The 26,696-nt window shown below is 42.5% G+C and overlaps 2 protein-coding genes across 3 annotated transcripts in view; one reads left to right on the forward strand and one right to left on the reverse strand.

Annotated features, from left to right (window-relative positions):
- Positions 1–11,081, forward strand: part of LOC112398271 (stabilizer of axonemal microtubules 1-like) — a 37,663-nt gene extending 26,582 nt beyond the window's left edge. Inside the window, exons 5-6 of one of the 2 annotated variants that reach the window (XR_003002966.1) lie at positions 424–623; positions 10,928–11,081. Coding sequence is in view for 1 of the 2 variants with exons in the window: in XM_024742723.1 (XP_024598491.1) it covers positions 424–451 (28 nt within the window). In the remaining variant the exon portion in view is untranslated. Of the gene's footprint in view, positions 1–423; positions 1,420–10,927 lie in introns of those variants that run through there. The other variant, XM_024742723.1, reaches the window with a different exon arrangement.
- ADAMTSL3 (ADAMTS like 3) overlaps positions 1–26,696 on the reverse strand; it is a 358,752-nt gene that overhangs the window by 748 nt on the left and 331,308 nt on the right. The window contains 7 exon segments of the mRNA XM_024742722.1: positions 58–289; positions 7,728–7,828; positions 11,120–11,324; positions 15,911–16,094; positions 18,234–18,284; positions 18,287–18,349; positions 20,875–21,057. Of these exon segments, the coding sequence (XP_024598490.1) occupies positions 58–289; positions 7,728–7,828; positions 11,120–11,324; positions 15,911–16,094; positions 18,234–18,284; positions 18,287–18,349; positions 20,875–21,057 (1,019 nt within the window).

Consider the following 26,696-nt stretch of genomic DNA (forward strand, 5'->3'; position numbering starts at 1 on the left):
GACAAGGTTGGCTCCATGCGGTCCAGTTTGCACAAGGCTTCGGGGTGGTTGCAATACCTGAGAGGGGTACGTACTATCACAGGAAGGCCCCAAGCAGTGCCGCCAGGAAGAGGGTTTCTTTCCCGGCTCACAGCGTCTCTCAGCCACCGTCTTGCAGCTCCTCGTGTGGACACAGTCCACCTTCCTAGACTGGAAGCCCTGACCACAGGCTGACGTACAGGGCCTCCAAGGGCCTGCGTGCCAACATGTGTCACAAGCCCGCGACGAGCAGTTCCTCCAAAAGGTGGGTCTGAAATGAGAAAAACAAACAAAAAGGTGGACAGTGGGAGAAAGTGGGGTGTCACTTCTTGCTGGGATCAAGCCTTTTACTGTACTGTACTTTCAGTATAGCAAAGGCTTGACAATTACGACCTTATTCAACAGGAAACTCATCTGCATTGTTCCTGGCTGACTAAGCAAGTGGTGGAGGAATCACAACCTCAATAGAGGCAAGCAAACCACGTGTTTCCGTGAGCCTCCGGCACCACATCAAGGCGCGCACCTCAAAAGACACACTCTCCTGATGAGCTGGAGCAGATCGATTTAGACAAGGAAGAGAAGAATGACACATTTGTTAACCAACGGTAAGCTCCGTTTATATAAGCACTTGAAATATATTCTGGTATGAGTATGAATTTGTGAGCAATCTTCTCTGCTAAGAGGAGTGCTCTAGTTGACATTTAGGACACACTATAACTCGTAGTGAGAGCTAAAAAAGACCTTTTGGGAAGAGGGATCTCTTTCTAGCCTCCTTACTCTTTAAAACAGAACAGAAAGTTAATGCCCTCTGTTTTGTTGTTGTCAAAAAGGGTCCACTGTACGTGTATATTTATTTGACAACCATGTGCCAGAGAATTTTCCAAATACTTTACATAGATTGACTCCTTTAATCCTCACAACTACCCTACACAGTAGCTACTTAATCTTTTAATTGAAGCATCGTTGATTTACAATATTATATTAGCTTCAGGTGTACAGCATAGCGATTCAATACTTCTATACTTTATACTCTATTTAAAGTTATTATAAGATACTGACTATATTCCATGTGCTGCGCATTACATCCTTGTACCTTATTTATTTTATACCAACTGGTTGATACCTCTCAGTCTCTTAGCCCTGTCTTGCCCGTCCTCCATGCCTTTCCCCCCCGGGTAACCACTAGTTTGTCTCTGTATCTATGAGTCTGTTTCTGTTATAGTCATTCGTTTTATTTTTTAGATTCCACGTATAAGTGACAGCATATGTATGATATTTGTCTTTCTCTGTCTGACTTTCTTCCCTAAGCATATATACACTCCAGGTCTATCCGTGTTGTTGCAAATGGCAAAATCTCATTTTTTATGGCTGAGTAATATTTCACTGTATATGTACCACATCTCCTTTATCCATTCATCTGTTGATGGCTACTTAAGTTGTTTCCATATCTTTCCATATCTATTATAAATAATGCTGCTCTGAAAATTGGGATGCATATATATTTTTTTTTTTTTTTGCGGTACGCGGGCCTCTCACTGTTGTGGCCTCTCCCGTTGCGGAGCACAGGCTCCGGATGCGCAGGCTCAGCGGCCATGGCTCACGGGCCCAGCCGCTCTGTGGCATGTGGGATCTTCCCGGACCGGGGCACGAACCTGTGTCCCCTGCATCGGCAGGTGGACTCTCAACCACTGTGCCACCGGGGAAGCCCAATCTTTTTGAATTTGTGTTTTCATTTTCTTCAGGTTTATACCCAGGAGTGGAATTGCTATATCATCTGGTAGTTCTCTTTTTAACTTTTTAAGGAACCTCTATACTGTTTTCCATAGTGGCCGCACTAACTGACATTCCCACTAACAGTGTACAAGTGTTCCCTTTTCCCATCCTCAGCAGCATTTATTATTTGTTGTCTTTTTGACAACAGATATTCTGACAGGTGTGAGGTGATATTTCATTCTGGTTTTGATATGCATTTCCCTGCTGATTAGTGATGTTCAGCAACTTTTCATGTGCCTGTTGAATGCCCTCTGATTTTTGAACAGATATTTACCCTGGAGGGTGAGCCACCTTAGTGGACCCACTTTGGGGTATCTGCTCTTGTTCCCTCGGGCAGGGTTCCTGGAACTGATGTACTCGTACCACATGAGAGTGTTTCCCCATCCCCTAAGATGACTGGAAGAGGGCCCTAACCTGAGCGGGTTCAATCACTGTCTTTCTCCCAGGAACTTGGAAGTTGCTGGAACAAGACATATAAACCTGAAGGCTGGAGTAGTGGTGGCCATGCTCTGCCACATGGGCCAGAGAAGTAGAATAAAATGACATTCAGAAAGAACAAAGAATGAAGCAGAAACACACAGAGCTGCAGAGCTGAGAGGAGAAATAACTCCTCATTTCTTGGTTACAGTCCTTCCTGAGGTCTCACAGCATTATCCCTTTGGATCGAGACATTTTTGTGTTCCTATAAAAGGCTCCCTATCAGCGCACATAATCCATAAGGAGTGTTGAAACACCACTGGAAATGTAATAAGGTGGAGAAAATTCTGATCACCTGAACTGCTCTAAGAGACTATTACACATAGTTGGAAGCAATACTTTGATTAGCCAGTAGGGGGAGACTCTATCAAAGGGTTTACTTAATACTGTCCCATCAAACTGTTTATAAGATTTGTAAGAGGAAAAGGGATGAGGGTGTCCTGTTAACTGCAGGGTTTTTGTTTTCTCCAGTGGGTATGAAGCTTAGGGGGCCAAAAGTTGGGTTGCTTTGGACAAGAGGGCAGAGACTGTGAGTACTCTCCAGCCATCCCCTATGCAGAGATCAGCTTTTCTACTGAAAACAGTTGAACAAATATTCCAAGGATACTCAAAGAAGACATTTTAAAAGATACCAAATTGTTCTGAGAATGGTGGTCCTATCTTAATAAGAACTCTTCCACCCTCTTTGTATAACTCATTCCAAGTTGACTTTTGTTGTTTCCAGCCCAAAGGACCTTAACTAATACAGCCTCTTTTTCTGCTTTGTTAGAAGACAGGGCCAGTGGGAAGTCAGAAGAAACTGTTTAGCTTCCTAAATATGAAAGTTGAGGGGGGCGCAAGGAGCTAGAGACCAAGGCAGATGCTGAAACCCAAGAGGCTGGTCATTGAGGACCCAGTAAAAGAATGCAAGATCGGTCCAGCAGAGAGCATCACTTCCTTCCGGGCAGGGATGGGACTGGGGATGGGGATGCCTGAGCTAGGGGGACACAGTCTGGGCACCAACACTGTGCACACAATTGGAACTTGTGTTTTTCTATGCAAAACATGAAAGTAGAAATGGCAGCAGAAATCATAACAGTAACCCTGTTTCTACTAGTCTTTCTTAATTTCTCATTCCTATTCAGTCCAGCTCTGCTCCTACCTCAAATAACCCGTTTCATCATCAGCCAGATGGAACTACTGATTCTGTAGGGCAGTAGATTTCAAGTCTGGCTTACTATCAGAGGTATGTAGGCAGCTTTAAAAAGACATAGATTAGGAAAGAATTAAAAACAAAAGACAAACAAACGAACAAAAGAGATACAGATTGCCAGGTTCCACTCCTCCCCAAGATTCTAATTCATTAAGTCCCAGTTGAGGCCCAAGAATCTTTAAAGAAACTTCCCAGGGAATTCTGACTCATGGCTGAGGTTAGGAATTACCTCTTTGGGGAACAAACTCTGGGTCCTCCAGCACGTCCTCAGATCCCTGTGTTGTCTTCTTGCCATAATGTGGGTTAGTTTACCCTGATAATTCTCACTCCCTTTATAACTCTTTTCAGTGGAAGCCACACCTCCCAAACCCTTCCCAGGGCCAATAATAGAGGCTAGCAGATGACCTGCTCACCACTGTTTCTCTACCAGTGGCCACTAACAATGTTACTCCTTGTAACACACCCTCTAATATTTACTGAGGCCGTACTATGGCAACTGGGGGTCTCCAGCCCACCCACTGCATTGTAAAGTGAGATCTAGTACCTCACCTACCTTCAGCGAGCTCACAGGAAGCATGCCCAGTCAGCAGAAGAGGTCTGTGGGGGAAAATGAGGCCAGAAAACTGCAAAAGAGACCCACAGAAGCTCTCTAAAGTAACCTAGTCCTTCTTCCATAAACCACCAGATATTTGGGGAAAATTAACAGCATGAAAGAAAAGTACTAGGACACTAGTACTAAAAGCTGAACAGCCAACCCTGCAGGAAGCAGAAACAATAGAGAAAATGAAAGGCAACTTGACTCTTTTCCCCCTTCAGGTCTAGGAATTTTTCTTCTATTACTTCTTTTATGTCTACCCTTTCAGTTCATTTCCATATCTCTTTCTCTAAAACCCCACTTAATCAGATATCCTCGTGATAGATCCTTCCATGCCTTTTATCCTTTCTATTCTATTTTTTGCTTCTTGTTTTGGTTGGAAAGTTCATGGCGTATCCGAGGGACTGAAAGAAGGACAGTGGCTGGAAGAGTGAGACAGACTGAGGTCTCGAATGAGGGTGTGCAGGGAAGTAGGACTTGACCGTGCAATATTTTATAGGGCACACTGTGGATTTTAGTCAACCTTTTCCCTAAGAGCAAGTGAAGCCTCTAAAGTGATGTTAATCTAGCAGGAAGACGGGGTGTGGTGGTGGTATGATCAGATTTGCATTTTGGAAAAGATTACTCTGGCTGCAGTAGGGAGACTGGGTTGGAAAGGAGCATGGATGGATGGAGGGAGACCAGTTGGACGGCTTGGCCAGGGGTGATGGTGGTAAAGATGGAAAAAGGTGGATGGGTTGGAGAAAAAATACAAAGAGCCAAAAGTCATGTAAAAAGTAACCAGAAAAGTACAAATTACAATAAGATATTTCATCCATCAGATTGGCAAAATTTTTAAAATACTGAAAAACCTATATAAAGTTGACGAAAAGGGGGACTCTCAAATACTGTTGGTGTAGACATTTTGATGGTTATTTAGTAGTGTCCAAATGAGCATGTCTGTCAATTCAAGTCCATATCTAAAATTTATCCCATAAGAATATTACCCTTTGTGCATAAAGATGTTCCGGATGTTTACCGCAGCATTTGTTTGTAATAGCAAAAAAACTGGAAACAATCAAATGTCCATTAGCAATGGAGTGATGTAACATTAAGTACAACAATTCAAAAGAATAAAGTGACTCATGTACTTGGATGGGAAATAGCTCTATAATGTATTGATAAGCAGAAAAAACAAGTTTCAGAAAAATATATCCAGTATGTTATAAAGAAAGCTCAAACCACGTAGGTGTTTGTAATAGAAATATATCTTTGAGCGTGCAGAGTAAAACATCTGGGATGATACCTATCAATCTGTGTGTGGTCTCCATCTTCCGAACAAAATTGGAAACTGGGTTTTCTGTTGAGAATAAGGGCAGCTGTTCCAGACATTTTCCATTCGAGGAGAATGGTTCTGGCTGGAATTGTTTTGGGAATAGGAAATGCAGCTGACCCTACATTGCCAAACCTTACTGAAGGCTCAAAATAGAAACAGAGCCGGTTGTCAAGGTCATCTCATTTTCTCCAGCAAGACTCAGGATGTGGAGGAGGAAGGAAGAGCCATAGAGTGAGCATCCTCTATGACCAAGGCTGCTTAAGTGCTTCACACTAAACCAATTAATCAAAGCTTCCCCCAAACAAGATAACCTACAGACTAGGAGAAAATATTTGCAAATGATGCGACCGACAAGGGCTTGATTTCCAAGATAAAGTGAGAGCTCACACAACTCAACAACAACAAGAAAAAAAACAGAAAACCCTATCCAAAAATGGGCAGAAGACCTAAACAGACGTTTGTCCAAAGAAGAAATACAGATAGCCAATAGGCACATGAAAAGATGCTCAACATCGCTAATTATTAGAGAAATGCAAATCAAAACTATAATGAGGTACCACCTCACACCAGTCAGGATGGCCATCATTAAAACATCTACAAATAAATGCTGGAGAGGGTGCAGAGAAAAGGGAACCCTCTTACCCTGTTTGTGGGAATGTAAGGTGGTGCAGCCATTGTGGAAGACAGTACGGAGGTTCCTCAGAAAACTAAAAATAGAATTACCATGTGATCCAGCAATCCTACTCCCAGGCATATATGCGGAGAAAACTATAATTCAAAAAGATACATGCACCCAATAGCCAAGACATGGAAACAACCTAAGTGTCCACTGACAGATGAATGGATAAAGAAGATGTGGTACCTGTATACAATGGAATACTACACAGCCATAAAAAGAATGAAATCATGCCATTTGCAGCAACATGGATGCAACAAGAGATTATCATACTAAGTGAAGTAAGTCAGAAAGAGAAAGACAAATACCATACGATATCACTTATGTGTGGAATCTAAAATATGACACAGGGCTTCCCTGGTGGCGCAGTGGTTGAGAGTCCGCCTGCCGACGCAGGGGACATGGGTTCGTGCCCTGGTCCAGGAAGATCCCACATGCTGCGGAGTGGCTGGGCCCGTGAGCCATGGCTGCTGAGCCTGCGTGTCCGGAGCCTGTGCTCCGCAACGGGAGAGGCCACAACAGTGAGAGGCCCGTGTACTGCCAAAAAATAAAATAAAATAAAGTAAAATAAAATACGACACAAATGAACCTGTCTTTCAAACAGAAACAGAATCACGGACATAAGAGAATAGACTGGTGGTTGCCAAGGGGGAGGAGGTTGAGGGAGGGATGGAGTGGAAGGCTGGTATGAGCAGATGTAAGTTTTTATATATAATGGATAGACAGTAAGGTCCTACTGTATAGCACAGAGAACTATATTCAATATTCTATGATAAGCCATAATGGAAAAGACTATTTAAAAAAAAGAATGTCTATATGTCTATAACTGAATCACTTTGCTGTACAGCAGAAATTAACACAACATTGTAAATCAACTCTACTTCAATTAAAAAAAAAACCTAGCAAAATTTCACACCGACAGTAATACCCCATTGTGCAGACTAGGAGGTTAGGTAGTCCAAGGTTACACAAGAAGAGAGTGGTAGAACTCCAAATTTCCCCATTAGTGTGCCCTCTTGGCTTTCTCCTCACTTTCTTTGGCTGGAGCACGCTCCTCTGGGGTGGTGGAGTCGCCAGACGGAAGGGGTCTGGGTGACCTCTGAGTGACCTCAGGGAACAAAGTTCTTCTACCCCTAAATCATCTATCAGCTCAGACTTTTATAAAAGAGGGAAGCATTTTTTTCTTGTGTAAGCCCCTTAACAAGATAAAAGTTAATTTTATTCTCTGCTAAAGTAAATTTTATTCTCTGCTAATAACGTTGGACGTTATTCTGTGCCAACGTCCTAATCAAACAGTTTCTAAACAAAGGAATAATGTAGTTCATGGAAAACACTAGGTTACAGATTTAATCTGTAAGCCTAAATGAAATATTATTAGGCTTCATCAACTTTGTATATAGAGGGGAAAATACCTGTCTATTCTCAATGCTACTTTTTCCTTTCTCTTTGGGGTGTCTCTATATGTTGAACATCCAAATAATGTGTGATGATAAATAGTACATGTTAATGAGTATTTTGGTATAATACATACTATTGAGGATGGCACCATGAGAAATCATAATTTAGTAGGAACTGTCCATTATGAGAGGTGGTATAGAGGACAGATGATGCCACTTTCAGGCGGTCATAGTCACTACTGAGGTGGCAGAGGTTGTGTGCTGCCCTAGGGCGGGGCCGGTACCTCCTGTCATCACAGCCGGACTCAGAACGGTTGGGGTGTTGACAAATTATATGCTGCTGCTGCTGCATGCTCACAGCGCGACCCAGGCAACGTCCAGGACACTGGAACAAAAGCACAATGCAGTATAAACACTGGGAGCTCACGCATGCTGGGGTTCCAAAACCATGTGCTGCGGCGGCATTGCTAAGGACTAGCTACAGGGGATCAGCTGTACCCGAGGGAAGTTCGGGAGGATGTAAGCCCAGCTCTAAGGACCAGACAGCCCTCCTTCAGAGCCAGAAGTTTCCTTTCCTCCTCTTCTCCCCCAGAAACTTAGACCACCTCTGGGCAGAAGGGGAAAGGACAGGGCCAATCTGTAATTGACCAGGCTTAGGTTCAGAAATGACTATGCTTAAAACCATAAGCCATGGGCAAGTTTGGGTTTTCCTGCTTAGAGCAAAAATGAAGGCTATGTGTTGAGGTGAGTTCAATTACAGAAAAAAATATTTTGACATGCAGTTCTTAAATTTTTCTGTACTCATAACACCTATTAATTTTTCTTGTAATTTGTTTTATGCTTGAAAAGGTCTTTCCCATCCTGATAGTTCTAGTCCAGTTTAATTACTTTTACACTGAGCACTTTAATCAAGTCAGAATTTATTCTGATGTATGCCGTGAGTTTGGGCTCTCATTTTACTTGTTTTTCTTACATTAGTTGACCAATTTCCCTCATACAATCTTTTTTTTTCCTAACAACAATATTGTGATATAATTCACATACTGTACAAGTCACTGTTTAACGTACACAATTTAATGGTTTTTAGAGTTGTGCAACCGTCACCACAATCAATTTCAAGACATTATCACCATCCCCAAAAGAAACCCTTTAGCATCTACTCCCAATTTCTCCCATGGCCTCTCCCCCTCAGGCCTAGACAGCTGTTCAGCTACATTTTTCTCGAGAGATTTACCTATTGTAGACACTTCATATAAATAGAATCATACAATATGTGGTCTTTTGTGTCTGCCTTCCCTCCCTGACCATAATGTCTTTAAGGTTCATCACCTTGTAATACATATTAGTAGTTTATTCTTTTTAATGGCCAGATGATATTCCATTGTACAAATACACCACATCTATCTGTCAGTTATTTCCAATTTTTGGAGTTTTATTATGGGTTTCACTTGAGTTATTCCCACTCTTTGGTTCTTATAAATAATGCTGCTATGAACATTCATGTACAGGTTTTTCTGTGAACCTGTTTTCATTTCTCTTCGGTACATACCTAGGAGTAGAATTACTGGGTCATATGGTAACCCATACATTTAACCTTTTGAAGAACTGTCAGACTGTTTTCCAAAGTGGCTAGACCATTTTTCATTCCCGCTTGCAAAGTATTAAGGTTCCAATTTCTCCATGTCCTCATCAACACTTACTACTGTCTCTCTTTCTGATTAGCATTTCCCTAATGAATAATGATGCTAAGTTTCTTTTCCTGTTCTTATTGGCCGTTTGTAAGTCTTCATTGGAGAAATGTCTATTCAGATTCTTTTCAATATTTTAATTAGTTTATTTGTGTTATTATTGAGTTTGAGTGTTCTTTATATATTTTAGAAACAAGTTCCCTTTCATATATATGATTTTAAAATACTTTCTCCCACTCTGTGGGCTGTCCACTTTCTTGATCATGTCCTTCGTAGCAAAACAAGTTTTTAATTTTGATGTGGTCCAGTTTATTTTTGTTGTTGCTGTGGCTTATGTTTTGGTGTCATATCTAAGAAACCATCTCCTAATCCAAAGCATGAAGATTTATGGCTAAATTTTCTTCCAGGAGCTTTATTGTTTTAGCTCTTGAGTTTAGGTCTCTGATAAATTTTGACTTAATTTTTTGTATATGTTGTAGGCTAGGAATCCAAGTTCTTTCTTTTGTATGTGGCTATTCAGTTGTCCTGCACCATTTGTTGAGGAGATTATTCTTTCCCCATTGAATGGTCTTGTCACCTTTGCAGAAAATCAGTTGACATAGATACATGGATTTATCTCCAGACTTTCAACTCTCTTTCATCAATCTATGTGTCTATGCTACGCGAGGACCACACTCTCATGATTATTACAGCTTTGTAGTAAGTTTTGAAACTGAGAAGTCTGAGCCCTCCAACTTTGTTCTTTTTCTAGATTGTTCTGGCTATTCTGGGTCCTTTATATTTCCATATGAATTTTAGGATCAGCTTGTCAATTTCTGCAAAGAAGCTGGGATTTTGAAAGGGGTTGTGTTGAATCTGTAGATCAGCTTGGGGAGTGCTGTCATCTGAATAACATTAAGTCTTTTGATCCATAAATATAGGATGTCTTTTCATTTATTTAGATCTTCTTTAATGTCTGGAAAAAAAAACTTTCTGTAGTTTTATACTATTTATTGTTTTTGAACTATTCTTCCCTCTATGATGAGCTGGAACTTGATATTAAAACACCTTTGTTGCAAGCTTCCCAGCAAGAGGCATCATAATAAAGTGAGCCCATCTGAACCCCCTCAATCCCCACCTGGGTGAAACTTCAGAGACTGGACTGTCATTCCTGGGGCACGTCTCCCCTCCCCCACTCTTCTGTCTTCCGTGTTGGTGGGGGAGGGGGATAGTTCTTGTTCGAAGAACTCCTTGGTTCTTCCAATTCTAGTTAATAAACTTGATGCTCCAGAAAGATGTATCACACTCTGCTTTGCATCATCCCTGCACAGAACTGGGGCTGTGCATTTTCCAGTTAGACAAGTGTGTAGCCATGTAGTGCTTGGAGTTAATCAGAACAACTAAAGGGGAAAATGACCTGAGAGAATTAGCACAGTGACTCCCAGCAGCAACAACTGCTGCACTGCAGGGCAGAAATGCAGGAAGTGTGAAGTACCTTCCTGCACTAACATTACCGAACATTTTCAGAAGGGCCGAGGGGAACTTTTGGTCCCTGGAGCCTGTGTTAATTACAACAGAGAGGCCCATGAAAGGATAAGAAGGTCCCGTGAACCAGCCTGTGCGCGGTGTGGTAAGGTCCCTGTGCAGCTGAGTTTCATGACTGTCACGCAGCAGTTGGGCTCTCCTCTTCCCCCGTGCGGAGGGGCCCTGATGCATGGGTTTATTTTATTTTTTTTGATGTACACCATTTTAAAAGTCTTTATTGAATTTGTTACAATATTCCTTCTGTTTTATGTTTTGGTTCTTTGGCCGCGAAGCACGTGGGATCTTGGTCCCCGACGAGGAATCCAACCCGCACCCCCTGCACTGGAAGGCAAAATCTTAACCACTGGACCACCAGGGAAGTCTCTTTTTTAATTTTATTTTTTTGATGCATGGGTTTCACCACAGGAAGTGTATGATTATAGTAGATGATCATACTTTCAAAACACTAGATTTGTCAGCATTACCTGGTTCCCTGGTTCAATAAGCCCTGGAACACACGGGTGACTGGAGCAGGGGCTTCTTCCCAGAGGCCTCTCTCTGGGGGCACATGCTCTCGGAGGCATCACCTGTACAGTTCCATTGGCTCTTGTCCGCTTACAGGTCACTTGCCGACTGCGGAATCCTTCACCGCAAGACACAGAGCACTCTGACCACGTGCCCGTGAACCACCTAAGAACAAAAACTACAGGAGCTTAGTAAGGACTGGTAGGACAGATCCAACAGGGAGTGCCTTCCAAAGGAAAAATTGATCCTAAGATGATGACTGTTTCAGGGCCCTCACACGTCTCTCTGGGAATGGGCAGCAGCACAGATAACTCCCAGCCATATGCTCAGATTTTCTTTTACTCAGAGAAGCAACAGAATCACCACGTAGAGACAACCAACATAGGGGTGGGAGAGAGCCGTCTTCAAGTAGGTAAGGAGCCATGACTTGTGTGGCTTCATAGAGTACAGCTAGGGCAAAATTAGGTGGAAACTTCAAAAAGGTGGATTTCAACTCACTGAAAGCAAAGGGAATATTACTAAATATTACTAAATCACCTATGTGCTCTTTGTGCTCTGAGACATTCGCATGTTTTCTAATGTAATTGTCATCTTGTTCCCATTCTTGCAATGAAGACAGCGATGTCCACAGGGTTAAATAGCTATGGTCCCATAACTAACATGCCAAGAAAGCTGGGACTGCTTCTAGATTTATCTGACCCTAAAGTTCATATTGATTATAGAAGACTGAACTTGGAAGTGGACACCTTGGAGATATTGGGTGCTCTGTCACTCAAGATGTTCGAGCTGCCACCAGGATACTGAAGAGTAGGGGTTCCTAACCTGAGCCCCATTGTTCTGCAAGGGAACCATGGACTTGGATGGGAAAAGGATTACATCTTCATTGCCACTAAGCTCTAACGGCAATTGAGTACTGCCTTCAATTGTAAAAATGTAGGCAACAACATCTAGTAGTAATAGCAATACCTGTGATTTTGTTAGCAATAGAAGTCATAGCTGCTTTCACATGACATGAGAATTGTGGCAGGCATCCAAAACAGCAATTATATTCATCACCATTTCAAAATCAATTGTACTAGTAGATCCTATTATTTAGTGTGTTAATAGAGAAGCAAATTTCCTATTACATCACACATTTAAAACTACTTCAGTAACTATATTTCAATATAATTAATTGGATTCCTCTGTAGTCAAGTATATTTTATTTCTATAGATTTAAAACCCTTGATTGAGAAGGGAGCCATAGGCTTCTCTAGACTACGGAGGGATCCGTGGCACTGAAATGTGAAGGACCCCTGATGTAGAGGGATCTAGGGTTAGATGATCTCTACTGTTTCTTCTAGGTATGAAAGTGTATGACTCTTTTTTCTAGGAGTGGCTAAAGGCTTGAGAGTACTTAATAAATAAGGATAAATTTCCCAATGTGAATTCTCATTGTGAGAATCAACAATTGATATAAACCAGTTTTCTTGGATCAAATTCCTCCTAGTTATTCTAGCATCAGTTTGCTGCTTCCTGAGGGACAGATGACTCTTGCACAAGCTCTTCCTTTGAAGGATAGGAAGAGCTCATGCAAGAGTCAAGGTGCCTACGGCACTGCAAGAGAGGTCAAGGTGCCCACGGTATCCACGGCTCTTCTAATAACGTGTTCCGAGGCATCTCTTTTGTTTCACGGTGTGACCATGCCTCCCACTTCTCCTCCAAGGCACAGATCATGGATCCGGGGTGGGCATTTGCACAGAGCAGTGAGCTGTACAACATTATGTACACCTCCGATTCCTCCTCAGTAAAATGAGGTTGATTAATAGTGTCTGCCTCACAGGTTTGTGCTCAGTAAGTATCACTACTGTTTGGTTTTTGTCTTGGTTTTTTTTTGTTTGTTTTTACTGTGAATTTTGTCATTGTGAACTAAAATATTGCCTGTCATGTCAGTAAACAAAGGATGTTGCAGCCATCAAGCCATCACATTACAGCTGCCCTGACGGTGCACCACCCCGAGGAGACTCAGGATGAGAAAGCACAGGACACTGGCCCCAGATAGTGGAGGTGCACATCAAAGGAATGATTTCGGTAAGCCCAGACTCTTGCATCTTCCCATACAGACAAAGGCGCTAAATTCCTTAACTTGAGATAGCTGGTTTTCTTTAATTAAGAGTAATCTTTTGATATTCCAACTACCTGGTCTTTTGTTGCAAAAACTCCTATATATCTTGGTTCCCCACTCCCCGCCTTGCCACTTCAGAACAGTTTCTCAGCATTATCTGCGATGCTATGTCCCAAGCTTGAAGTCCTCAGAATGTCCGTCGAATAAAACATACCTCTCAACTTTTAGGTTGTGCATTATTTTCAGTCGATGGCATCATTGGTCAGTTATCTGCTAGGGACTATGCTATTCAATCATTCATTCATTTTTTTAACAAATATTTTTAGAGAGTGTACAATGGGGTGATTACTGTGCTGAGTGCTGGGGATAACTTGTTAAACACACCAGCTGTGGATTTGGGTCTCATAGAACCGATGGTCCAGTATGTGAGCAAGACAGGCAGATTGTGGTAAGAGCTGTGCAGAAGAATGACATGGAAATAGAAAAACATATAGCACAGGGGTCTGGGTTAGTTTGGGGACTAGAAGGTTTTCCTGAAAATAGATGAATAAGAATAACTAAGTGAAAAGAGAGTAAGCAGTATGTGCAAAGGCCCTGAGTCAGGAGACAGAACGGTATATCGAAGGGACGAAAAAGACTATTGTGGATGGAGATCCAATAACCAGGCTGGGAGACACAGCAATGAGGCAGAAAGGCAGCCTGAGACCCAAGCACGCAGGGACTTTTATTCTTTCACTCACCTATTTGGTCAGGCAGCAAATAGGTACTGGGCACTTACTATGTGCAAGGCATTATTTTAGACATTGGGGGACAAAATGAACAAGATAGACACAGTCCCTATGCCAGGAACTTTGACCTTTGTCCTAAGAACAATGGGAAGGCATGGAAGGTTGTTTATTTTTTTAAACATCTTTATTGGAGTATAACTGTTTTACAATGCTGTGTCAGTTTCTGCTTTATAACAAAGTGAATCAGCTATACGTATACATATATCCCCGTATCTCCTCCCTCTTGCGTCTCTCTCCCACCCTCCCTATCCCACCCCTCTAGGTGGTCACAAAGCACCGAGCTGATCTCCCTGTGCTATGCAGCTGCTTCCCACTAGATACCTGTTTTACATTTGGTAGTGTATATATGTTCATGCCACTCTCTCAGTTCGTCCCAGCTTACCCTTCCCCCTCCTCGTGTCCTCAAGTCCATTCTCTAAGTCTGCGTCTTTATTCCTATCCTGCCCGTAGTTTCTTCAGATCCATTTTTTTTGTTTTTTGTTTAGATTCCATATATATGTGTTAGCATACAGTATTTGTTTTTCTCTTTCTGACTTACTTCACTCTGTATGACAGACTCTAGGTCCATCCACTTCACTACAAATAACTCAATTTCGTTTCTTTTTATGGCTGAGTAATATTCCATTGTATATAGGTGCCACATCTTCTGTATCCATTCATCTGTCGATGGACACTTAGGTTGCTTCCATGTCCTGGCTATTGTAAACAGAGCTTCAATGAACATTGTGGTACAGGTCTCTTTTTGAACTATGGTTTTCTCAGGGTATATGCCCTATAGTGGGATTGCTGGGTCATATGGTAGTTCTATTGTTAGTTTTTTAAAGAACCTCCATACTGTTCTCCATAGTGGCTGTATCAATTTGCATTCTCACCAACAGTGCAAGAGGGTTCCCTTTTCAAGTGAGGAGCATCATGATGAGTTTGTGTTTAGGGTTTTTTTTTTAAGGTTTTTTTCTGATGTGAACCGTTTTCAAAGTCTTTATTGAATCTGTTACAATATTGCTTCAGTTTTATGTTTTGGTTTTTTGGACTTGAGGCATGTAGGACCTTAGCTCCCCGACCAGGGATCGAACCCACACCCCCTGCACTGGAAGGCAAAGTCTTAACCACTGGACTGCCAGGGAAGTCCCATGGGTTTGTGTTTTCAAAGATGGTTCTTCTTATAGAGTGGACAAGGCACTCTAGAAAGGAGACAAAACTCAGGAGGCTCCTGGAGTGGTCCTAGTGAGGAATGATGATGGCTTGGACTCCACTGGTAACAGTGGGAATTGACAAGAACAGATGGAAGTGAGAGGAAAGTGGGAGTTCAGGATGTTGCCAATGTGATCTGGAACACTGGGGACGGATCAGATTCGGTGGAGATCATGAGTTTGACTTTGGACATTTTTAAAACCATTGATTTGTGTTGTCTGTGACACAGAAAGGTTAGTAATGGTTTTACCCCTGGGGGTAGAGTCTACGGAACTGTGCTTTTAACTAGTACCTCTCATGATCTGGCCCGCTGCCTTATCTCCTGGGTAAACCCATGAAATCAGCTTCACTGTGCTCTTAAGGTACATTGTGAGTGCAGGAAACAGATTTGGGTAGCAATTAAGAGCAGATGCTGTGAAAGCAGACTACCTCAATTTGAATTCTGGCCCTTGTAACTGTGCGGCCTAGGGGAGTTGTTCCATCTGTAAAATAGAAAATGAACGACATCGACCTCAGAGGTGACTGTGAAGTGATCCACATAAAGTACTTAGCAGAGTGCCTTGTATGGTACATGCTAAACAAATCATAGTGGTCGAGTTATTAAATCCAAATGACTGGGCATTTTAAAACAAGCCCAAACCTGGTACTGCTGAGATGACTACACATACCTCGAGGGGCAGTCCCAGATGTTACAGGGCTGGAACCCAGCCAGCGGCTTCTGGAGGTGCTCACAGAAGGCCTCACTCACTTCCTGCCCGTTGGCCATTACACACTGGGGTCTCTGAATTCGGGCTCCCAAGTGGCCGCAAGTGGCAGAACAATGTGTCCAGCTACCAAGCTCCCAGAAAGTCTCTGTGGAAAGAAAATGAATGTCATGACAGATGAGAAATGATGATGGGCTGGAGACACCCCGGCCAAAAGCCAGCTGTTTTCTGGTTACCTGCCTGTCTGGTGCTCTGAGTAGCACACAGAGAATAAGCCATCATACAGTGCAAGGGAGTCCTTTAAATCTCCTTTTCCCTCAGATAGCTTATTGTAATAACTGGTGGGAATGGCAGCCAGAACGGGGCCCTTGGACCACAGCCTGGGTGAGGGGCTACTGCAGACCAGCTGGATCTGCCAGAAAAAGCCCAGAGAGAAGGCGGAGGTATCCTGTGCAGTGCGCTGGCTCCTCAGGACTCTCCAAGCAGAGCCAACAGGACAAGAGTGGAGGGTCTCTCAGGGGATGCCCTAAGGATGCCCAGTGGGTTCTATTTCTCCAAAGTGGATCAGGCCGAGAAATGAAAGATGTTTAGCAGGGAGCAGGGATTAAGCAGAAATGTTAATGTTGCATTTCAATTCCATTCTTATTTTTCCATTAATTCTGAATCTAAATTTCAGATTATTCCTGAAACTGCATACATAATTTGTCCTGGAGACATCTGGAAAGGTGAAAATGGGAGTTTCCTTTAGAAACCTTGAAGCTGACCCCCTCCAATAATTATAACGGTTTTTACTTTAATCCCCCTTCCAAGCAGCCTTTTCCTTCACTTTTGACACTTGGTAAAAAGATGAGGTAGGACACGATGATGACACATTTGTGTATGATCACAGAAAGTGCCAGATTTTTTGTAATAATCACAAGTAATTGATAGCTACCAGTTGTGTCCACAGGCTCCCTCACAGAGGGACTGATTTCTCTAACTTAATTGTTTTCCCGGTTTTCCTTTTGATTTTGGAATATTTGTCCTAAGTTGCATATGGTATCATTTGCAAAGGAGAAGAGAATATATTTTTAGTTGCCCCCCACCAGGATTACAGTTTATTTAAAACAAATTTAAAAAACAGCTAAGTTTATTGAGAATTTTCCAGGTGATAGGTACTGAGTTAAACACTTTAACATCAATTTTCATTTAATCCTTATGGCCATCTTGTGAATTAGATTAGTTTTACTTGCAGAGGTGGACATTTCAAAAAGCTAAGTGACTTTCCCAAGATCCTTCAGCTGGATTGGGGCCCAGTGTGTCTTGTCTCCAAATCTAACTTTTTCTACTCTGTCACATTTCACAAAGCCACCTTGATGATTCAACGCAGGACACACATGCATTTCTTTAAAAAAATATATGCATTTTTTTACTGAGGTATAATTCATTTACAATAAAATGCTCAGATATCAGGCATGTGGTTTTATGAGTTTTCACAACTGTATGCACTTATGTAACCGTGATCCAAAGCAAGGTATATAACATTTCATCACCCCTAAAATTTCCTCCTGCCTCTTTTTTAATCAATTTCCCTCTCCTCCAGGCAACTACTACTTCATTTCTGTTAATATACATCAGTACTATCTGTTCTTGGACTTCATATGATACGTACTCTTGTATGTTTGGCTTTTTTTGCTTAACATAATGTTTTTGAGATATACCCATATTGTCCTGTGTATCAGTCATTCATTCTTTTATTTTTATTGCTGAATAATATTTCATTGTATGAATACACCCACAAAGTTACACCTTATTCTCATAAGTATTTTTGATTTTCTTAACTCTACCTCTCTCCCTTGGCCTCCTAAAGAGTTTTGCAAGCTGGAAATACCTAGATTAGGTTCTTGTGACCAAGTACTGATATGTGTAGAAAAAAATATTTGTGAAAGAAGACAAATGAAAGAATTGATTGCACAGTTCTTAGCAAATCTTCCCTCTGTTAATATTTACCAAGTTAGCAATTGTTTTGCAACTGGAAAACCAATGTCTGCATTACCACAAATAATGGTGCAGATTTGGGATATGACCTCTGTGGGCTTCCTCAGGAGTGAATTTTTTAAAAAAAACGTTCAATATGGAAGGAAAAAGTTGAACCCCAGAAGGTTGAGGGGGAAGGGAAAAGCTGGCTGGACGCCTAGGAATAATTTTACTTATTGCAAAGTGCAAAACATGGAGGGTCTTTTAATTCCTTTTCTTAGCACATGCCTTACCACCAGCAAATCCCCCAAAAAAAGCCCAAATCCCAGACCTGAAGGTAGGGGTTCTCTTGTTGGCCCATTACTGTTGGTTTCAGTGTGGATGTCTGGAGCATATGCTGTTTATGGTCCTTGGGAAACAGAAGTTTACTGCCTGACTGTCTTTGTTCTGAGAAAAAAAAAGGAACACTTGTTTACCAATTAGAAGTTATCTAATTCTTGTTCCATCTTGGGTGTTCTGAAAGACAACAACTCCTGGGAAATAATTCCTTTCCAATAGAATACTCTGTCCCAGGACACTCAGGCTCACACAGATCTGGGAGCTATGTGTGGGGCTGGGTGTGCGGAGAGCCACAGGGGCTTAGTTAGAGTTATTAACTATGCTAACATGTAGCATCTCTGCATGTTTTCAGGGTTTACAGCCTAACTAACAAGCTAGGAAAAAATACATTCACCAGAATTCCAAAAGGGACTGGAGGAAGCAGCTGGGGCTTATAGGGCTCTTCCCTTCCAGACAGCTTTGGGAACAGAAGAAGGGGTGATGTTTTACAGGAGTGCATGAGTGTAAGAGCAGAAGGATGGTGTAGGAATGCTGTGTATTGTGTGATGTAAGACATTCTTGATCCCTCAGTCATGTGATCAAAGTCACAAGCTGCTTGACTAGAGAGACTTCTGAGAGAAGAGGCGTGCAGGGCAGAACTGAGACACCCACACAGACTCATGAGTGGAGAAGGGGGAGAGGCAAGGAATAAGGCTGGGACTTCACAGGGAGCTTGGGGAAGGCACTCGAGAATCAGGTTAAGTTACCCCATTTGTTGACAATCTTCCATATTAAGATCCTAGAGGACCACAGAGGCTCTTTGGGAAGGGCCACATGGAGGTACACCAGTGCCTTTCTGATCAGCACTGAGAGTCAAGGAGGGCAGTATGGAGAACACTGAAAGAGATGACTTTATATTTGGGCTCTAGTAAAAACTTTTTCTTTTTTTTAAATAAGTTTACTTATTTATTCATTTCTTTATTCATTTATTTTTGGCTGTGTTGGGTCTTCGTGCACAGGCTTTCTCTAGTTGTGGCGAGTGGGGGCTACTCTTCGTTGTGGTGTGTGGGCTTCTCATGGCGATGGCCTCTCTTTTTGCAGAGCGCAGGCTCTAGGCACGCGGGCTTCAGTAGTTGTGGCATGTGGGCTTAGTAGTTGTGGCTCACGGGCTTAGTTGCTCTGCGGCATGCAGGATCTTACCGGACCAGAGATTGAACCCATGTCCCCTGCATTGGCAGGCGGATTCTTAACCTCTGCGCCACCAGGGAAGTCCTCTAGTACAAACTTTCAATGAGTAGCAGGTTTCCTCAATTTATACAATGGGATAAAAGATCACTGCCCCCTACACTGTGCTATTGTAAATATCTAAAGAGTTCAGGAACATCAAAGTACTTTGTGCATGACACCTATTCCAACTCCCCATCTATTTATGTCTCTGGGCTCCTCTAACTGCCAACAAGAAAAGCCATGGAGAAAGCTCTTTCCATCATCCTCTTAGTTTGGCTGTGGATTTTATAATCTCATACCAGTTCTGCCAGTGACTCAGTGTTATTCATTTATGAAACACTTATTTAATACTTACACCTGTGTTAGGTGCTGGAGAGACAAAGGACAATAATAAATGATGCCTAACGTCAGTCTAACTGACTTCTGTGATTAACTCTCAATCACTTCCAAACTCTGGGGGGGAAAGAGAAGTATTATTTATTCAGTCCTCAAAGCCCTGCAAGTTAAAGCTCATTCTGGTGACAAGACTTCGTGAGCTCCAGATCTTATCCCTGACAGACAGCAGCAGCAGAAGCCAGCTTATCACCCTGTGCGGGGGGCTCACTGCAATGACCTTCCCCAAATTACAATACTGACCCCACTACAAGATGTCTTAAGACTCAGTTGATTAGTATTTGTTGAGCACCTACTGTGTGCCTCATACTCTATTATACTGTTAGGACTGCAAAAGAAATACTAGACATGGTCTGTACCATTGAGGGACCCACAATTTAGCTGAGGAGACATACATGAAAGAGGAAACAACTGGAGACCAATGTGTGTTAGGACTTAGGGACCAAGGGGTGAGACCACAGAAAGGAGAGGGCCAAAAAAATCAGAGAAGGATTCACACAGGAAATAGGAATTCAGTTGGCCCTACAGGATGGGAGGTATTGGGGCAACATGATAAAGGCAGTGAGCAGTATGAGTGCAATGAGCACTTTTCCTGGGTAAGCAATATGAATGGAAGCCACACTTCCAGGGAAGCAACATGGGGGGTGTGTGTGGAGGGGGGTTTGGAACACAGGGCAGGAAACCACGTTGCCTAGAACAGAGTTTAGTGCTAGCTTACAATGGAGGTCAGGGAAAAGAATTAAGCAGGTGTAAAGGCAGAATATGAAGGATCTTGATTCTGGGCAGAAAGTTTATATCCCAATGTAGGTTCTTAGGCAGAGAAGGAACAGCAAGAAAGTCACAACCTTCTAAGAGAAGAACTGGTAAGACAGAGTATTAGATTTAGTGCTCGTTTGTAAGTGGGCAGTGGCAGCAATAGTTAAAACCATTTAATGTCCACTTGTTTACTCCTTGACCCCAGAATCAACAAAACCAGGTCCTACTTTGTACATATTATAGAAGCACTTGAAGGACAACAAGAATTTGACGCTTACCCAGCAAGTGGAGGATGGATGTTGCCATCGCCTTTCCAAGAGCATTGGTGGCTGTACAGACATAGGTTCCTTCACTTTCAAGGGAAACATTCTGCAACAACAGGGATCCATTGAAAAGCAAGGAAATATTGTCACTCAGAGATCCTCCTTTCTTCAACCAAGTTACATTAGGTTGAGGGACACCTTTGGAAGAAAAACAAATATGACAAAGGCAAACTCCTTTAAGAATAGGGCCACAGGACCATATGCAAATACCATTTAGCATTTTGACCACAAGTCAGGAAATGGGTTTAATCACATATAATAGGAAAAACGGCTCTTTCTATTTCTATAGCTCCTCTATGGCAGATGGGGGATGCTGCTGAAGCAAAGGGCTTTGGTCTGCTGAGCACCAGGTTGGTTTATGTGTATAAGTCAAGGAATAGGAGCCAAAGAGGGTGGGCTTGCTCTGTATTGGGAAGGGAGAGAAATTTGAAGTTGAATGGGGGTAACGAGAGAGTGGTTGGAAAAGAGGAGCTGATCAAGCCGGATGAATGTGGAGGCAGAGACACAGAAATTCCTAGCAGTGGGTTGTCACAAAAAAGACTTTTGGAAACAAAAATATCGAATATGGATGTTTAAGTGGTTCGCTGTGCAAAAGGCAATGCAACGTTCCTCCCTTCAGGTGGAATACAAAATCTTTAGGGAAGCAGATTTTGTTCATCCATGCTTTTGTGAAAGGATAATTTCAGGGAACAAAAAGAAGTGTTGCATTTTAAGTTTGGGTCAACGTAGAGGTGAGCAGACTGCAAGCAACATCTCTGGACACAGAGGAGCGTGAGGAATTGAAAGAATTTCTTCCCCCACATCTTGAGAAATCTTAGCCGTTTGCTGGGCTGTGGGATGTGAAACTAAGAGGAATCTCATTTTGTTCTTAAGAGCTGGGGCAGCCTCCAGTGATCCAGCAGGGTTACTGGTTTTGAGGATGTCCTTTCTTCCTGCAATGCTCTCGCTAGAGAGGCTATGGCAGACATGGCAAGGCTTTCTGACAAGAAAGAGATGGCATCGCTCTAATCATGACATCTGCAATGCACCTTACAAGAGGCAAAACACATGCTCCATGAACACTGAGACACTTTCTCACGGTTATTCCCAACTCCTGGGAAGCAGTCATTGTTAGCTCTGTCTTACAGCTGAGGAAGCTGGTCAAGTCAAAACTAGCTCAGAACCTAAATACACAGAGAAGTGCTAATCACAAGTGCATATATACAGTTTTGTAGTTTCTTCTACAAATATAAACACATGGAGAGGTTAAACTTTTCTAAGGTCAACAGCTAGTAAACACTGGATCTGAGATTCACACCCACGCAGTTTACTCCAGAACTTACCTTTTAACCACAATGTAGGTAGGTCTTATATATTTCTTGATAGATTTATTCCTAGGCATCTTATACTTTTTATGGCCATAGTAAGCAGGCTCTTTTAAAATATATTTTATAGTTGTTTATTCCTGACAATTAGGAAAGCAATGAACACTCGCGTCTTTATCTTGTATCTAATCATCTTACTAAAGTTTATTATTTTGAATAGTTTTCAAATGATTTTGTTTTTCAAATGTAAACAATCACATCACTTATATGTAATGATAATTTTATCTTTTTTCCGCTATATTTATACCTATAATTTCTATTAACTATTGCATTGTATTAGCTAATGTCTCTAGAACAATGCTGAATCATGTTACAGCAGGCAAATTTGCCTTGTTTCCAGCTTTAAAGGGAACATTACTAATGTTTCATCCTCAAGCACGTCGTTTGCTTTCTGTTAGCTGTTGTCAAATCAAAGAAATTTCCTTCTGTTTCTAACTCACGTGGAAATTTCTAAACCTTTGAGCTAATATTTAGTTTATTTTAATTGGATTTTTTAAAAATTAAAGTATTTAAAGTTATTAATTTTCCTTTGAGTACAGCTTTGACTATATATATTTTGAGATGAAATAAACCATTACCATTATTTCACTCATTCAAAAATGTTTACAAAGTGCTTATTATATGTGAGACTTTATGCTGGCGCTAAGGATATGTGAACTAAGTTTCCTTAAGAAACTTGATTTTAGAAGCCTTAATTTTGTGGTCTTCTAGGATCTTAAGATGGAAGATTGTCAACAAATGGGGTAGGCTTAACCTGTCTGATTCTTGAGTGCCTTCTCCAAGCTCCCTGAGAAGTCCCAGCCTTAATTTTTAAATTTTAATTCCCTCCTTTGGAGGGAAACAGATGATTGCAATAAAAGGACATGAGGGCTTATGATAAACGTAAACACTGGATGCCACTGGCACGTAAAAGCTGTATTTAATGCAGACTGGAGAGAGGGGAAAGATTCTCCCATGAAGGAACATCTAAGCTAATACTTTAGGACAAGTAGAAACACGTCAGGTGAAGGGGGTGGATGTGGTGGTAAGACTGTTTTAGCTAGAGGGGACAGCGTGCAAAAAGGCACAGACACAAAAGAAAATATAGTGCATTTGGGGAATCATAAATTGCTTTTTTATGACTGGAGCTTAAAGTACATGGAGTAGGAGTGAGGAGAGATGACTACAGTAGGTCAGCAAGTACCCATAAAATGAAAATTTATTATCCACAGTAAGGAGTTTGGTGGCATTTATCCTAAAGGAAATAGGAAATAGTTTCATTCTTTTAAGCAGTGGTTAAAACTATCAGATTGCTGCTTCAGAAATATCGTTCTGGATGTGATGTAAAACAGGGACGAGGGAGGCAAGGGTCAGTAGGACCACTTAGGTGGTTACGGAAGCAATTGAGGTGAGACGCAAAGAGTGCTGAAACAATGGTGGGAGTGAGGGATCTGGAGAGAATAGATTCACTTAGTAAATATTAAAGAAGAAAAATCAGTAGGATTTGGTGACTGATGTTCTATGCGGGAGTGAAGGAGAAAAAGGATTTAAGGATGACATGCAGATAGAGGGTGGTGCCATTCATTGAAACAGGGAAAATAAGAGGAGGAGCAGACCTGCGTGATAAATTCTTATAAGCATGTTGCAGCCTGAGAGGCAGGTGTCGAATTTTACACATACTCCTAGGAGCCTGCGGGGACGAGGACCGGTGGGCGCCATTGTCATGCTCTCCCTCTGCTGTGCTCCAGAGCTTCAGAATCTCCCAGAAGAGAGCTTTTACACAAGTCTGCCCTGATTTTTGTGGCTGCCACCTGCGGATGCCTCTGGAGGACAGGGGAGCTTGTGTTCCTGGTCCCTTGAGACCTTAAATAATTGGTGTCACCCAGAAAAGAGCTCACACTCCTATTTGGCACCTTGATTTTTGTGATTGCTGTCAGGGGACACTTCTGTATCACATGGCTCTGGTGGCCAATGGGGCTTATACTTGCGGGTCCCACAGGATTGTGGCCAATGGAGAAAGAGTACTTAAATAGGTACCACCCCCCAGGGCACAGCACGAGGCCACAGACCCAGGTCCTCCTTCTTTCTGTGAAGGAGGCCTATTAGCTAAGCATCATGACTGCGCCCGAGGGGCAGGATTCTGATTAAACATGCATCTTGGGGCTGACTGCGATCCCTCGCAGACCTCTGAGGGTGGGAGCTGTCTTCATGCTCACCCTCTGCCATGCTCCGGGGTGCCAGTGTTTCCTGCAGGCAAGCTGTACGTGCATCCAGTGCCCTGCTTTTTACCTCTGGTGTCCTGTTTCTATTTTTATTTTATATTGGAGTATTGCTGATTCACGATGTTGTGATAGTTTTGGGTGTACAGCAGAGTGATTCAGTTATACATACACGTGCATCTATTGTTTTTCAAATTCTTCTCCCATTTAGGTTATTAAAGAATACTGAGCAGAGTTCCCTGTGCTATACAGTAGGTCCTTGTGTGTTGTCCATTTTAAATATAGAAGTGTGCACATGTCAATCCCAAACTCCCCATCTATCCCTCCCCCCCAACCACGCTTTCCCCAGGCTAACCATAAGTTCATTCTCTAAGTCTGTGACTCTGTTTCTGTTTTGTAAGTAAGTTCATTTGTATCTGGTACCCTGGTTTTTGTGGCTGCCACCCAAGGGATGCTCCTTGATCTGGTGGCTCTGTTGGCCAGGGTTGGAAGGGGTGGGTGTAGGGTTAGCGGTGGGATGGAGGGGTGGGAGGGTAGGGAGGAGGTGGGGGGTGGCGGCTTGCATTCCTGGGTCCCACAGGACTGTGGCAATCAGAGAGGTAGTTCTTGGCAGGCTATCACCGCCAGGGCACTGCACAGACAACGGACTGAAACACACCCCCAGTCTTTCTACGAAGGAGGTCTCTTTGCTTGTCCTGGAGCTTTGGCCTGAGGGGCTGGCTTCAGGTCTGGCTCACATTTAGTGGCCTATAGAGCTGCTTTCAAGGAATGTAGGCTGTAGAACGTAGCACCCCTTGGCACTCTCCCTCCGCCTCGCGCCAGCTCACCACTATCACCCAGAAAAGGAACTTACACACTCATTTGGAGCCCTGATTTCAGCAGCTGCCACCCAGGGGACCCCTCCAAATCTTCCGACGCTGGTGGGCATCAGGGGTTACACTTAACAGTCCCACAGGACTGTATATATCTACATACTTAAAGGAAAAACTGATCCTGAGGGTCTTGCAGCTTGCAGTCAGCCTGAATCTAGGTTCTGAGAGCCTCCCGTTTGAGACACTGACAGGTCTTAGCACATCCTCAACTATGAGGAGTTATTAAGTACATACAGTAAGTCCCCTACATACAAACCTTCAAGTTGCAAACTTTCCAAGATGCAAACGTGCGTTCGCGTGTCCCATCATGTAAGTTAGTTCACGTGTCTAGAGTACATTGTCACATCGCATGCATCTTCTACAAGTGGTCGTGCCTTTGTGTACTTTACTGTACAGTACTGTATAGAGGACAGTAGTACAGCATCTTTATTTCAGGCCCAGGATGTCTGGAAGCAAGTGTAAAAGCAGCAGTGATATACCTGGTACTTTTCAAGGTAATGTACTGTAAGATTAAAAATGTTTTCTTTATTTTTTGCATTTGTCTTTTATGTATTATTTGTGTGAAAAGCATGATAAACCTATTACAGTACAGTACTATATAGCCGATTGTCTTAGTTGGGTACCCAGGCCAACTCTGTTGGACTGGCCAACGAATTAAACTTACGAACGCGCTCTTGGAACGGAACTCGTTCATATGCAGGGGACTTACTATAGTAGGCTGCTTGGACAAGCACAAAGGTTAGAGAGACAAACAGGAGCTGAGGCAGAGCTGAATGACAAGGTTCATCTCCTGCATGAGGCTACTCCTTCAAAACTGGAAAAGGTTGTTGCTTCATCTCTATAGAAGCCAACACAGAGACACAGAGGGGTTGAATGGATGAAAAACCAAGACCCATCCACATGCTGCCTACAAGAGACTCCCTTTAGATGTAAGGATACACACAGACTGAAAGTGAAGGGATGCAAAAAGATATCCCATGCAACTAGAAGTTAATTTCACGAGGAAACCTGGAAAATCACACAGATGTGGAGAATGAAAAACATGTCACTGAACAACCAATGGATCATCTTGCTTTTCTAGATTTTCTTGGGGACACAGCACATACACTACCTAAGACTGACCTTGGTGATGCAGTGGATGCTCTCTTGTGCTTCTTGAGTGCTAGTTCAATGCCGTTTTTACCGCCTAACCTCAGCATTCTGAGTCAGAGCTCTAATGAGCAGAAATTCCTCCTGGCCCATCTAGGTAGATCCCAACCAGCATCTCTGCTCCCAGTGCTGACTATACTTGGTATCTCTTTTACACACTTTATTTTTATTTCAAAGGGTAACATTAGGAAGAG

The sequence above is a fragment of the Neophocaena asiaeorientalis genome, unplaced genomic scaffold (genome assembly GCF_003031525.2).
Source record: "Neophocaena asiaeorientalis asiaeorientalis breed wild unplaced genomic scaffold, Neophocaena_asiaeorientalis_V1.1 scaffold155, whole genome shotgun sequence".
NCBI lineage: Eukaryota > Metazoa > Chordata > Mammalia > Artiodactyla > Phocoenidae > Neophocaena > Neophocaena asiaeorientalis.